Raw genomic sequence first — 16,413 nt, 5'->3', positions numbered from 1 at the left:
GTGGCTGCTGGACCACTGGAGTATGTTATGTGTGGTGTGGCTGCTGGACCACTGGAGTATGTTATGTGTGGTGTGGCTGCTGGACCACTGGAGTATGTGTGTTATGGCTGCTGGACCACTGGAGTATGTGTGGTGTGTCTGCTGGACCACTGGAGTATGTGTGGTGTGGCTGTTGGACCACTGGAGTATGTTATGTGTGGTGTGGCTGCTGGACCACTGGAGTATGTTATGTGTGGTGTGGCTGCTGGACCACTGGAGTATTTGTGGTGTGGCTCATGGACCACTGGAGTATGTTATGTGTAGTGTGGCTGCTGGACCACTGGAGTATGTGTGGTGTGGCTGCTGGACCACTGGAGTACGTGTGGTGTGGCTGCTGGACCACTGGAGTATGTTATGTGTGGTGTGGCCGCTGGACCACTGGAGTATGTGTGTTGTGGCTGCTGGACCACTGGAGTATGTGTGGTGTGGCTGCTGGACCACTGGAGTATGTTATGTGTGGTGTGGCTGCTGGACCACTGGAGTATGTTATGTGTGGTGTGGCTGCTGGACCACTGGAGTATGTGTGTTGTGGCTGCTGGACCACTGGAGTATGTGTGGTGTGGCTGCTGGACCACTGGAGTATGTGTGGTGTGGCTTCTGGACCACTGGAGTATGTGTGGTGTGGCTGCTGGACCACTGGAGTATGTTATGTGTGGTGTGGCTGCTGGACCACTGGAGTATGTGTGGTGTGGCTGCTGGACCACTGGAGTATGTGTGGTGTGGCTGCTGGACCACTGGAGTATGTGTGGTGTGGCTGCTGGACCACTGGAGCATGTGTAGTGTGGCTGCTGGACCACTGGAGTATGTGTGGTGTGGCTGCTGGACCACTGGAGTATGTGTGGTGTGGCTGCTGGACCACTGGAGTATGTTATGTGTGGTGTGGCTGCTGGACCACTGGAGTATGTTATGTGTGGTGTGGCTGCTGGACCACTGGAGTATGTGTGTTGTGGCTGCTGGACCACTGGAGTATGTGTGGTGTGGCTGCTGGACCACTGGAGTATGTGTGGTGTGGCTTCTGGACCACTGGAGTATGTGTGGTGTGGCTGCTGGACCACTGGAGTATGTTATGTGTGGTGTGGCTGCTGGACCACTGGAGTATGTGTGGTGTGGCTGCTGGACCACTGGAGTATGTGTGGTGTGGCTGCTGGACCACTGGAGTATGTGTGGTGTGGCTGCTGGACCACTGGAGCATGTGTAGTGTGGCTGCTGGACCACTGGAGTATGTGTGGTGTGGCTGCTGGACCACTGGAGTATGTGTAGTGTGGCTGCTGGACCATTAGTATAATCTTATGTATAACGTGACGTCACAGGTGGCAGTTACTGGTGTGGTCAAGTTTGACGAGAACATTATAGGAGAGTGGGAGATGGACGCACTGGAGGGTATAATGTGTCACAACAGAACTTCCCTGGAGAAGAATGTGGTCCATGTCAACAACCCAGGAGACCTCGTGCTCAACAACTCAATCATGCCCTTTCACACTTCGTGTGGGAACCCACAGGTACTGTGGCCCAGAGTCAGATATACAACACAACACCTGTGTCTCCCCCCTCCCCCACAAGATACAAGTGTGTTACATCCCCCCCCCCCACCACCTTACAACAAGACAGTTATGTGTCATGCCCTCTCACAACCCCACCTTACAAGACAGGTGTGTGTGTCATGCCCTCTCACAACCCAACCTTACAACAAGACAGGTGTGTGTCTCATCCCCTTTCACAACCCAACCTTACAACAAGACAGGTGTGTGTCTCATGCCCTCTCACAACCCAACCTTACAACAAGACAGGTGTGTGTGTCATGCCCTCTCACAACCCAACCTTACAACAAGACAGGTGTGTGTCTCATCCCCTTTCACAACCCAACCTTACAAGACAGGTGTGTGTGTCATGCCCTCTCACAACCCAACCTTACAACAAGACAGGTGTGTGTGTCATGCCCTCTCACAACCCAACCTTACAACAAGACAGGTGTGTGTCTCATCCCCTTTCACAACCCAACCTTACAACAAGACAGGTGTGTGTCTCATGCCCTCTCACAACCCAACTTTACAACAAGACAGGTGTGTGTGTCATGCCCTCTCACAACCCAACCTTACAACAAGACAGGTGTGTGTCTCATGCCCTCTCACAACCCTACCTTACAACAAGACAGGTGTGTGTCTCATGCCCTCTCACAACCCCACCTTACAACAAGACAGGTGTGTGTCTCATGCCCTCTCACAACCCAGCCTTACAACAAGACAGGTGTGTCTCATGCCCTCTCACAACCCAACCTTACAACAAGACAGGTGTGTCTCATGCCCTCTCACAACCCCACCTTACAACAAGACAGGTGTGTGTCATGCCCTCTCACAACCCAACCTTACAACAAGACAGGTGTGTCTCATGCCCTCTCACAACCCCACCTTACAACAAGACAGGTGTGTCTCATGCCCTCTCACAACCCAACCTTACAACAAGACAGATGTGTCTCATGCCCTCTCACAACCCAACCTTACAACAAGACAGGTGTGTCTCATGCCCTCTCACAACCCCACCTTACAACAAGACAGGTGTGTGTCATGCCCTCTCACAACCCAACCTTACAACAAGACAGGTGTGTCTCATGCCCTCTCACAACCCCACCTTACAACAAGACAGGTGTGTCTCATGCCCTCTCACAACCCAACCTTACAACAAGACAGGTGTGTGTCTCATGCCCTCTCACAACCCCACCTTACAACAAGACAGGTGTGTGTCTCATGCCCTCTCACAACCCCACCTTGCAACAAGACAGGTGTGTGTCTCATGCCCTCTCACAACCCAACCTTACAACAAGACAGGTGTGTCTCATGCCCTCTCACAACCCAACCTTACAACAAGACAGGTGTGTCTCATGCCCTCTCACAACCCACCTTACAACAAGACAGGTGTGTGTCATGCCCTCTCACAACCCCACCTTACAACAAGACCAAATACAAGACATGGCCTTTATATCAGTTGTTTACCTTATGAAAGTTCTGAAATGATCTTGTTTTTCTCTTTCGTTCATCTTACATGATGTTTTTCAGTATTATATGAAGTTACATGAAGTGTTATGTGTATTTTATATGAAGTGTAATGTGTATTGTTATATGAAGTGTTATATGAAGTGCTTTGTGAAGTGTTATGTGTATTGTTATATAAAGTGCTATATGAAGTGTGATGCGAAGTGCTATGTGAAGTGTTAAGTGTATTGTTATATGAAGTGTTATATGAAGTGCTATGTGAAGTGTTATGTGTATTATTATGTGCAGTGTTATGTGAAGTGTTGTATGAAGTTATATGAAGTGCTATGTGAGTGCTATATGTATTGTTATCTGAAGTGTTATATGAAGTGTGAATTGAAGTGTTATATGAAGTGTCATACGAAGTGCTGTGTGAAGTTATTTGTATTGTTATATGAAGTGTTGTTTGAAGCGTTATAAGAAGTTTTATATGAAGTGCTATGTGAAGTGCTATGTGTATTGTTCAATGAAGTGTTAAATGAAGTGATATATGAAGTGTTATATGAAGCTTTATATGAAGTGCTATGTGAAGTATTATGTGCATTGTCATATGAAGTGTTATGTGAAGTGTTATGTGAAGTGTTATATGAAATGTTATATGAAGTGCTATATGAAGTGTTAAATGAAGTGCTATGTGAAGTGTTATGTGGATTGTTATATGAAGTGTTATATGAAGTGTATGTGAAGTGTTATGTTTATTGTTATATGAAGTGTTATATGAAATGTTATATGAAGTGCTATATGCAGTGTTATATGAAGTGTTATATGAAGAGTTATAGGAAGTGATATGTGAAGTGTTATGTGTATTGTTGTATGAAGTGTTATATGAAATGTGATGTGAAGTGTTATATGAAGTGTTATATGAAGTGTTATATGAAGTGTAATATGAACTGTTATATGATGTGTTATATGAAGTGTGATGTGAAGTGTTATATGATGAAAGAAAGAGAAGGAAACGAATTCCAAAGCTTAGCTGGCCGAGGGAAGAGGGAGGTATTAATAAGGGACAGTCTCGATTGGCCGGTCATCACACACTAGCTGTGGAAAGCAGCAGCCCCAACTCGTACGTGGCACAGGTTCAAACCTTGATCAGGGTGGGTGGGTCTACGAGAACAGTGGCGTACGGGAAAGAGGAGAGGTGATACCAGGAGGATCAGTAAGACGGAGGAAGGCTTTTGATTCCTCTCTAGTTATTAGGGAGGTAGAGGATGAGGCACCTCAGAGCCATCCAAACCCCTGTACATATGAAACAGTTGTTCACAGGAAAATAATTACGGCACCTATACAACACTGCCACCTATTGGGAAGCAGACTTTATGATGATCGTGTGGGGATTCCAGGAACTCCCTCCATAAAATGGACTCATGAAGTCGAAATGAATAATAAGTTACCCTTTTTTGGATGTAGAAGTCGTCATCAGGGATAAAAATATTTTCAAAACTAAGGTTTACAGAAAACCTGCAAATATACTGTCTTATATCCACTATTATTCAAATCATGTTATTGTAAAAAGATTGGTTTCCATATCTATGTACCTGAGAGCATACAGGGTTTCATATCCTTAATTTATGGATGAGGAACTGAAAATGATTCAGTACATTAGTCCAAAGTCAAGATAAATGTACTTAACCAAATCTCAAAATATAGCAAGGAAATGTTTCTTTAGTGACCAAAATGATAGATATACTTAACTAAAGTATGAGTACAATGAGGGTTAGAGTGAGGTAGACAGTGATCAATGTATGAGTGCAATGAGGGTCAGAGTGAGGCAGACAATGACCAATGTATGAGTGCAATGAGGGTCAGAATGAGGCAGACAATGACCCATTTATGAGTGCAATGAGGGTCAGAATGAGGCAGACAATGACCCATTTATGAGTTCAATGAGGGTCAGAGTAAGGCAGACAATGACCCATTTATGAGTTCAATGAGGGTCAGAATGAGGCAGACAATGACCCATTTATGAGTGCAATGAGGGTCAGAGTGAGGCAGACAATGACCAATGTATGAGTGCAATGAGGGTCAGAATGAGGCAGACAATGACCCATTTATGAGTTCAATGAGGGTCAGAATGAGGCAGACAATGACCCATTTATGAGTGCAATGAGGGTCAGAGTGAGGCAGACAATGACCAATATGTGAGTGCAATGAGGGTCAGAGTGAGGCAGACAATGACCAATGTATGAGTGCAATGAGGGTCAGAATGAGGCAGACAATGACCCATTTATGAGTGCAATGAGGGTCAGAGTGAGGCAGACAATGACCCATTTATGAGTTCAATGACGGTCAGAGTGAGGCAGACAATGACCCATTTATGAGTTCAATGAGGGTCAGAATGAGGCAGACAATGACCCATTTATGAGTGCAATGAGGGTCAGAGTGAGGCAGACAATGACCAATGTATGAGTGCAATGAGGGTCAGAATGAGGCAGACAATGACCTATTTATGAGTTCAATGAGGGTCAGAATGAGGCAGACAATGACCCATTTATGAGTGCAATGAGGGTCAGAGTGAGGCAGACAATGACCAATATGTGAATGCAATGAGGGTCAGAGTGAGGCAGACAATGACCAATGTATGAGTGCAGTGAGGGTCAGAATGAGGCAGACAATGACCCATTTATGAGTGCAATGAGGGTCAGAGTGAGGCAGACAATGACCAATGTATGAGTGCAATGAGGGTCAGAATGAGGCAGACAATGACCCATTTATGAGTTCAATGAGGGTCAGAATGAGGCAAACAATGACCCATTTATGAGTGCAATGAGGGTCAGAGTGAGGCAGACAATGACCAATGTATGAGTGCAATGAGGGTCAGAATGAGGCAGACAATGACCCATTTATGAGTTCAATGAGGGTCAGAATGAGGCAAACAATGACCCATTTATGAGTGCAATGAGGGTCAGAGTGAGGCAGACAATGACCAATGTATGAGTGCAATGAGGGTCAGAGTGAGGCAGACAATGACCCATTTATGAGTTCAATGAGGGTCAGAATGAGGCAAACAATGACCCATTTATGAGTGCAATGAGGGTCAGAGTGAGGCAGACAATGACCAATATGTGAGTGCAATGAGGGTCAGAGTGAGGTTTTTCCTACAGATGATATGTTCTTGTCTTTCCTACAGATGTTCTTGTCTTTCCTACAGATGTTCTTGTTGTCTTTCCTACAGATGTTCTTGTTGTCTTTCCTACAGATGTTTTTGTTGTCTTTCCTACAGATGTTCTTGTTGTCTTTCCTACAGATGTTCTTGTCTTTCCTACAGATGTTCTTGTTGTCTTTCTTACAGATGTTTTTGTTGTCTTTCCTACAGATGTTCTTGTCTTTCCTACAGATGTTCTTGTCTTTCCTACAGATGTTCTTGTTGTCTTTCCTACAGATGTTCTTGTCTTTCCTACAGATGTTCTTGTCTTTCCTACAGATGTTCTTGTCTTTCCTACAGATGTTCTTGTTGTCTTTCCTACAGATGTTCTTGTTGTCTTTCCTACAGATGTTCTTGTCTTTCCTACAGATGTTCTTGTTGTCTTTCCTACAGATGTTCTTGTTGTCTTTCCTACAGATGTTCTTGTTGTCTTTCCTACAGATGTTCTTGTTGTCTTTCCTACAGATGTTCTTGTTGTCTTTCCTACAGATGTTCTTGTTGTCTTACCTACAGATGTTCTTGTTGTCTTTCCTACAGATGTTCCTGGTAGTGAACCCAGCTCATACTGTCCAGCAGAAGATCAGCATGAAGAGCACGTGGGTCATGGTGGCTCTGGTGTCAGTGTTGGTAGTAGTGTTGGCTCTGGTTCATGTGTTGTACACCAGGAGTGGTGTCACTCGTTACTACGGTGTTGGCAGGTTTCCTCTCATCCTGAACGGTAGAAAATGTTCACAAGAAACCCTTCCCACCAGTGCTGACCTCAGCCCTCCTACTGACCCTACACAAGAAGGAAAGTCCAACCCGGTCTACAGTCCAAACCAGTCCAACTTGACTGTGGAGTCGCTCTCATGCAACATGGGAGAAAACTAACTTGATAAGTTTATCATGAGGTAACTCAACACACCACCTGACGAACTTGACAAGTTCATCGTGAGGTAACTCAACACACCACCTGACGAACTTGACAAGTTCATCATGAGGTAACTCAACACACCACCTGACGAACTTGACAAGTTCATCATGAGGTAACTCAACACACCACCTGACGAACTTGACAAGTTCATCATGAGGTAACTCAACACACCACCTGACGAACTTGACAAGTTCATCATGAGGTAACTCAACCACACCACCTGACGAACTTGACAAGTTCATCATGAGGTAACTCAACACACCACCTGACGAACTTGACAAGTTCATCATGAGGTAACAACACACCACCTGACGAACTTGACAAGTTCATCATGAGGTAACTCAACACACCACCTGACGAACTTGACAAGTTCATCATGAGGTAACTCAACACACCACCTGACGAACTTGACAAGTTCATCATGAGGTAACTCAACCACACCACCTGACGAACTTGACAAGTTCATCATCAGGTAACTCAACCACACCACCTGACGAACTTGACAAGTTCATCATGAGGTAACTCAACACACCACCTGACGAACTTGACAAGTTCATCATGAGGTAACTCAACACACCACCTGACGAACTTGACAAGTTCATCATGAGGTAACTCAACACACCACCTGACGAACTTGACAAGTTCATCATCAGGTAACTCAACCACACCACCTGACGAACTTGACAAGTTCATCATGAGGTAACTCAACACACCACCTGACGAACTTGACAAGTTCATCATGAGGTAACTCAACCACACCACCTGACGAACTTGACAAGTTCATCATGAGGTAACTCAACCACACCACCTGACGAACTTGACAAGTTCATCATGAGGTAACTCAACCACACCACCTGACGAACTTGACAAGTTCATCATGAGGTAACTCAACACACCACCTGACGAACTTGACAAGTTCATCATGAGGTAACTCAACCACACCACCTGACGAACTTGACAAGTTCATCATCAGGTAACTCAACACACCACCTGACGAACTTGACAAGTTCATCATGAGGTAACTCAACCACACCACCTGACGAACTTGACAAGTTCATCATGAGGTAACTCAACCACACCACCTGACGAACTTGACAAGTTCATCATGAGGTAACTCAACCACACCACCTGACGAACTTGACAAGTTCATCATGAGGTAACTCAACCACACCACCTGACGAACTTGACAAGTTCATCATCAGGTAACTCAACCACACCACCTGACGAACTTGACAAGTTCATCATGAGGTAACTCAACCACACCACCTGACGAACTTGACAAGTTCATCATGAGGTAACTCAACACACCACCTGACGAACTTGACAAGTTCATCATGAGGTAACTCAACACACCACCTGACGAACTTGACAAGTTCATCATGAGGTAACTCAACCACACCACCTGACGAACTTGACAAGTTCATCATGAGGTAACTCAACACACCACCTGACGAACTTGACAAGTTCATCATGAGGTAACTCAACCACACCACCTGACGAACTTGACAAGTTCATCATGAGGTAACTCAACCACACCACCTGACGAACTTGACAAGTTCATCATGAGGTAACTCAACCACACCACCTGACGAACTTGACAAGTTCATCATGAGGTAACTCAACCACACCACCTGACGAACTTGACAAGTTCATCATCAGGTAACTCAACCACACCACCTGACGAACTTGACAAGTTCATCATCAGGTAACTCAACACACCACCTGACGAACTTGACAAGTTCATCATCAGGTAACTCAACACACCACCTGACGAACTTGACAAGTTCATCATGAGGTAACTCAACCACACCACCTGACGAACTTGACAAGTTCATCATGAGGTAACTCAACCACACCACCTGACGAACTTGACAAGTTCATCATCAGGTAACTCAACACACCACCTGACGAACTTGACAAGTTCATCATGAGGTAACTCAACACACCCCCTGACGAACTTGACAAGTTCATCATCAGGTAACTCAACCACACCACCTGACGAACTTGACAAGTTCATCATGAGGTAACTCAACCACACCACCTGACGAACTTGACAAGTTCATCATGAGGTAACTCAACCACACCACCTGACGAACTTGACAAGTTCATCATCAGGTAACTCAACCACACCACCTGACGAACTTGACAAGTTCATCATGAGGTAACTCAACACACCACCTGACGAACTTGACAAGTTCATCATGAGGTAACTCAACACACCACCTGACGAACTTGACAAGTTCATCATGAGGTAACTCAACCACACCACCTGACGAACTTGACAAGTTCATCATGAGGTAACTCAACACACCACCTGACGAACTTGACAAGTTCATCATGAGGTAACTCAACCACACCACCTGACGAACTTGACAAGTTCATCATCAGGTAACTCAACACACCACCTGACGAACTTGACAAGTTCATCATGAGGTAACTCAACACACCACCTGACGAACTTGACAAGTTCATCATGAGGTAACTCAACCACACCACCTGACGAACTTGACAAGTTCATCATCAGGTAACTCAACCACACCACCTGACGAACTTGACAAGTTCATCATGAGGTAACTCAACACACCACCTGACGAACTTGACAAGTTCATCATGAGGTAACTCAACACACCACCTGACGAACTTGACAAGTTCATCATGAGGTAACTCAACACACCACCTGACGAACTTGACAAGTTCATCATCAGGTAACTCAACCACACCACCTGACGAACTTGACAAGTTCATCATCAGGTAACTCAACACACCACCTGACGAACTTGACAAGTTCATCATGAGGTAACTCAACCACACCACCTGACGAACTTGACAAGTTCATCATGAGGTAACTCAACCACACCACCTGACGAACTTGACAAGTTCATCATCAGGTAACTCAACCACACCACCTGACGAACTTGACAAGTTCATCATCAGGTAACTCAACCACACCACCTGACGAACTTGACAAGTTCATCATCAGGTAACTCAACACACCACCTGACGAACTTGACAAGTTCATCATGAGGTAACTCAACACACCACCTGACGAACTTGACAAGTTCATCATGAGGTAACTCAACCACACCACCTGACGAACTTGACAAGTTCATCATGAGGTAACTCAACCACACCACCTGACGAACTTGACAAGTTCATCATGAGGTAACTCAACCACACCACCTGACGAACTTGACAAGTTCATCATCAGGTAACTCAACCACACCACCTGACGAACTTGACAAGTTCATCATGAGGTAACTCAACACACCACCTGACGAACTTGACAAGTTCATCATGAGGTAACTCAACACACCACCTGACGAACTTGACAAGTTCATCATGAGGTAACTCAACACGTAGTCTGGGGTAGACTTCATCTCTCTGTGGTACTTACTAAGTTTCAGATGAACTTTACACTTTGATTAGAACAATATGTTGGTACATGTTTACATGGCAGATTTATTTGTGGCTAGTTTATATGGCAGGTTTATGTGGCTACTTTGTATGGGAGGTTTCCATGTGGCCAGTTTATATGGCAGGTTTATGTGGCTAGTTTGTATGGGAGGTTTCCATGTGGCCAGTTTATATGGCAGGTTTATGTGGCTAGTTTGTATGGGAGGTTTCCATGTGGCCAGTTTATATGGCAGGTTTATATGTGGGCACACATCTGTCATGATGGGTGAGTGTCTGTCTTGCTTGTACTGTACACAAGATTTGATTATATTGTTTGCTTCTTAAACACTAAGTTATGACCAGCACATATCATCATGTGAGTCATATGTACAAACCACAATGAAATAATACTACATACTAACAATAAATATGACGATAACAATGACAATAATAATAATAATAATGAAAATAATGATAGTAATAATAATAATAATAATAATAATAATAATAATAATAATGATGATGATAATAATAATAGTGATAACAATAATAATGATAATAATAATAATAGTGATAATGATAATAATAGTAATAATGATAATAATAATAATGATAAAGAACTACTGTTTTCTATCTTTGATGATTATTAGAGAACTTGCCTCACCTACAGCCATGATGACTCAGCAAAGCAGATACAAGTTATCTTTGGTCTTAATATAAACTACAGCAAATGAGAGTAACCATAAATATACATGGATAAACTATACATAGAACTTAAAGATAGCAAAAATGATATAGAGCATGAAATAAAATCCCAAAATGCAAATAAGATGACAAAAGAAAAGAATACAAGAATCTAAACCATTGATTAGTTATTGTGAAATGAAAGTTTCCTGCATGAACTACTTTCCCAATATACATTGTAAGACTTGTAGACGAGATGATGAATACTATCAGTAATATCAAGACTATGATGGCACTGATATGACTGACATGACATGCTAGAAGCATGATATGACTGACATGACGTGTCAGAAACATGATATGACTGACATGACATGATAGAAGCATGATATGACTGACATGACATGATAGAAGCATGATATGACTGACATGACGTGTCAGAAACATGATATGACTGACATGACATGATAGAAGCATGATATGACTGACATGACATGCTAGAAGCATGATATGACTGACATGACGTGTCAGAAACATGATATGACTGACATGACATGATAGAAGCATGATATGACTGACATGACATGCTAGAAGCATGATATGACTGACATGACGTGTCAGAAACATGATATGACTGACATGACATGATAGAAGCATGATATGACTGACATGACATGATAGAAGCATGATATGACTGACATGACGTGTCAGAAACATGATATGACTGACATGACATGATAGAAGCATGATATGACTGACATGACATGATAGAAGCATGATATGACTGACATGACGTGTCAGAAACATGATATGACTGACATGTTATGTCAGAAACATGATATGGCTGACATGACATGTCAGAAACATATGACTGACATGACATGATAGAAGCATGATATGACTGACATGACATGATAGAAGCATGATATGACTGACATGACATGATAGAAGCATGATATGACTGACATGACATGTCAGAAACATGATATGACTGACATGATATGCTAGAAGCATGATATAACTGACATGACATGTCAGAAACATGATATGACTGACATGTTATGTCAGAAACATGATATGATTGACATGACATGTCAGAAACATGATATGACTGACATGACATGATAGAAGCATGATATGACTGACATGACATGATAGAAGCATGATATGACTGACATGACATGCTAGAAGCATGATATGACTGACATGACGTGTCAGAAACATGATATGACTGACATGACATGATAGAAGCATGATATGACTGACATGACATGATAGAAGCATGATATGACTGACATGACATGCTAGAAGCATGATATGACTGACATGACATGTCAGAAACATATGACTGACATGATATGCTAGAAGCATGATATAACTGACATGACATGTCAGAAACATGATATGACTGACATGTTATATCAGAAACATGATATGACTGACATGACATGTCAGAAACATGATATGACTGACATGATATGCTAGAAGCATGATATGACTGACATGTTATGTCAGAAACATGATATGACTGACATCATATGACTGACGATATGACCAACATGATATGACTGACATGATATGACTGACATGCCAGAAACATAGACCCAAAATAAACAAAGCCAAAATATCCATCACTGCAGAAGGTAAATATTGCTCAAGTTTAGATTGAAGATGTTTAATGTTTACTTCATGAATAAGTGAAAAATATATGTAATTACTCAGATGATGATCACGAGTGCAGTTCTGATCCTAACTTAACACTGACACAGATGATGATCACGAGTGCTGAGTACAACATTGTGATCCTAACTTAACACTGACACAGATGATGATCACGAGTGCTGAGTACAACATTGTGATCCTAACTTAACACTGACACAGATGATGATCACGAGTGCTAAGTACAACATTGTGATCCTAACTTAACACTGACACAGATGATGATCACGAGTGCTAAGTACAACATTGTGATCCTAACTTAACACTGACACAGATGATGATCACGAGTGCTAAGTACAACATTGTGATCCTAACTTAACACTGACACAGATGATGATCACGAGTGCTGAGTACAACATTGTGATCCTAACTTAACACTGACACAGATGATGATCACGAGTGCTAAGTACAACATTGTGATCCTAACTTAACACTGACACAGATGATGATCACGAGTGCTAAGTACAACATTGTGATCCTAACTTAACACTGACACAGATGATGATCACGAGTGCTAAGTACAACATTGTGATCCTAACTTAACACTGACACAGATGATGATCACGAGTGCTGAGTACAACATTGTGATCCTAACTTAACACTGACACAGATGATGATCACGAGTGCTAAGTACATTGTTGACGATGGAGTAGTGGATGGTACACACTTGAATGTGTGTCTAAGGTATTAAGAACTGGGAGGACAGTTATGTTGTCAAGTAATGATACAGTCATAATAACCAATGTATAACATCAATGAAAAATTAATAACAAAATGTTCATGTCATTATGAAGAACTCTAGTTCTTGGCAACTGTTTTGTATAATAAAAAGAATGGTATTAGGTTCACAATGCTGTATGTATCTGCTTCAATAAAAGAACAATAACCCGAAGAACATGTGGTTAGTTAGGATGATAATTGGTCATTACTTGAACCAGTCAAATGATGTATATAATTTGAGTATATAAACTATCAACATTACAAACATTGTGTTAACTCTACATGCTCAGTCTGCGGCCTGGGTGTGCGGCCTGGGTTTGGGGCCTGGGTTTGGGGCCTGGGTGTGCGGCTTGGGTATGCAGCCTGGGTGTGCAGCCTGGGTGTGCAACCTGGGTGTGGGGCCTGGGTGTGCAGACCGGGTGTGGGGCCTGGGTGTGCGGCCTGGGTATGCAGCCTGGGTGTGCAGCCTGGGTGTGCAGCCTGGGTGTGCAACCTGGGTGTGGGGCCTGGGTGTGCAGACCGGGTGTGGGGCCTGGGTGTGCGGCCTGGGTATGCAGCCTGGGTGTGCAGCCTGGGTGTGCAACCTGGGTGTGGGGCCTGGGTGTGCAGCCTGGGTGTGCAGCCTGGGTGTGCAGACTGGGTGTGGGGCCTGGGTGTGCGGCCTGGGTGTGCAGCCTGGGTGTGGGGCCTGGGTGTGCAGCCTGGGTGTGCAGCCTGGGTGTGGGGCCTGGGTGTGCAGCCTGGGTGTGCAGCCTGGGTGTGCAGCTTGGGTGTGCAGCCTGGGTGTGCAGACTGGGTGTGGGGCCTGGGTGTGCGGCCTGGGTGTGCAGCCTGGGTGTGGGGCCTGGGTGTGCAGCCTGGGTGTGCAGCCTGGGTGTGGGGCCTGGGTGTGGAGCCTGGATGTGCAGCCTGGGTGTGCAGACTGGGTGTGCAGCCTGGGTGTGCGGCCTGGGTGTGGGGCCTGGGTTTGGGGCCTGGGTGTGCAGCCTGGGTGTGCAACCTGGGTGTGGGGCCTGGGTGTGCAGACCGGGTGTGGGGCCTGGGTGTGCGGCCTGGGTATGCAGCCTGGGTGTGCAGCCTGGGTGTGCAACCTGGGTGTGCAGCCTGGGTGTGGGGCCTGGGTGTGCACCTGGGTGTGCAGCCTGGGTGTGCAGCCTGGTGTGGGGCCTGGTGTGCAGCCTGGTGTCAGCCTGGGTGTGGGGCCTGGGTGTGCAGCCTGGGTGTGCAGCCTGGTGTGGGGCCTGGGTGTGGAGCCTGGATGTGCAGCCTGGATGTGCAGCCTGGGCGTGGGGCCTGGATGTGCAGCCTGGGTGTGCAGACTGGGTGTGGGGCCTGGTGTGCAACCTGGGTGTGGGGCCTGGATGTGCAGCCTGGTGTGCAGACTGGGTGTGGGGCCTGGATGTGCAGCCTGGTGTGGGGCCTGGGTGTGGGGCCTTGGTGTAACGGCCTGGGTGTGCAGCCTGGGTGGTGCAGCCTGGGCAAGTTGTACAAGGTCATTATTAAGTTGTACAAGGTCATATTAATGTTGTACAAGGTCCATTATTAATGTTGTACAAGGTCATTATTAATGTTGCACAAGGTCATTATAATGTTGTACAAGGCCATTATTAATGTTGTACAAGGTCCATTATTAATGTTGTACAAGGTCATTATTAATGTTGTACAAGGTCATTATTAATGTTGTACAAGGTCATTATTAAGTTGTACAAGGTCATTATAATGTTGTACAAGGTCCATTATTAATGTTGTACAAGTCATTATTAATGTTGCTCAAGGTCATTTTTAATGTTATACAAGGTCATTATTAATGTTGTACAAGGTCATATTAATGTTGCTCAAGGTCATTTTTAATGTTGTACAAGGTCATTATTAATGTTGTACAAGGTCATATTAATGTTGCTCAAGGTCATTTTTAATGTTATACAAGGTCATTATTAATGTTGTACAAGGTCATTATTAAGTTGTACAAGGTCATTATTAAGTTGTACAAGGTCATATTAATGTTGTACAAGGTCATTATAATGTTGTACAAGGTCATTATTAATGTTGTACAAGGTCATTATTAAGTTGTACAAGGTCATTATAATGTTGTACAAGGTCATTATTAATGTTGCTCAAGGTCATTTTTAATGTTATACAAGGTCATTATTAATGTTGTACAAGGTCATTATTAATGTTGTACAAGGTCATTATTAATGTTGTACAAGGTCATTATTAAGTTGTACAAGGTCATTATTAATGTTGTACAAGGTCATTATAATGTTGTACAAGGTCATTATAATGTTGTACAAGGTCATATTAATGTTGCTCAAGGTCATTTTTAATGTTATACAAGGTCATTATTAAGTTGTACAAGGTCATTATTAATGTTGTACAAGGTCCATTATTAATGTTGTACAAGTCATTATTAATGTTGTACAAGGTCATTATTAAGTTGTACAAGGTCATTATTAATGTTGTACAAGGTCATTTTTAATGTTATACAAGGTCATTATTAATGTTGCTCAAGGTCATTTTTAATGTTGTACAAGGCCATTATTAATGTTGTACAAGGCCATTATTAATGTTGTACAAGGCCATTATTAATGTTGTACAAGGCCATTATTAATGTTGTACAAGGCCATTATTAATGTTGTACAAGGCCATTATTAATGTTGTACAAGGCCATTATTAATGTTGTACAAGGCCATTATTAATGTTGTACAAGGCCATTATTAATGTTGCTCAAGGTCATTTTTAATGTTGTACAAGGCCATTATTAATGTTGTACAAGGTCA

At 43.5% G+C, this 16,413-nt stretch overlaps 1 protein-coding gene across 2 annotated transcripts in view; it reads left to right on the top strand.

The window, feature by feature from the left end:
* The window catches only part of LOC139752970 (uncharacterized), a 58,430-nt gene extending 51,174 nt beyond the window's left edge, over positions 1–7,256 (top strand). The window contains exons 7-8 of one of the 2 annotated variants that reach the window (XM_071669123.1): positions 1,350–1,538; positions 6,745–7,256. In XM_071669123.1, the coding sequence (XP_071525224.1) occupies positions 1,350–1,538; positions 6,745–7,077 (522 nt within the window). In that variant the 3' untranslated portion in view covers positions 7,078–7,256. The remainder of the gene's footprint in view (positions 1–1,349; positions 1,539–6,744) is intronic. The other variant, XM_071669122.1, reaches the window with a different exon arrangement.
* The last annotated feature ends 9,157 nt before the right edge of the window (positions 7,257–16,413 follow it).

The sequence above is a fragment of the Panulirus ornatus genome, chromosome 13 (genome assembly GCF_036320965.1).
Source record: "Panulirus ornatus isolate Po-2019 chromosome 13, ASM3632096v1, whole genome shotgun sequence".
Taxonomy (NCBI): domain Eukaryota; kingdom Metazoa; phylum Arthropoda; class Malacostraca; order Decapoda; family Palinuridae; genus Panulirus; species Panulirus ornatus.
This window is presented reverse-complemented; position numbering and strand designations above follow the sequence as displayed.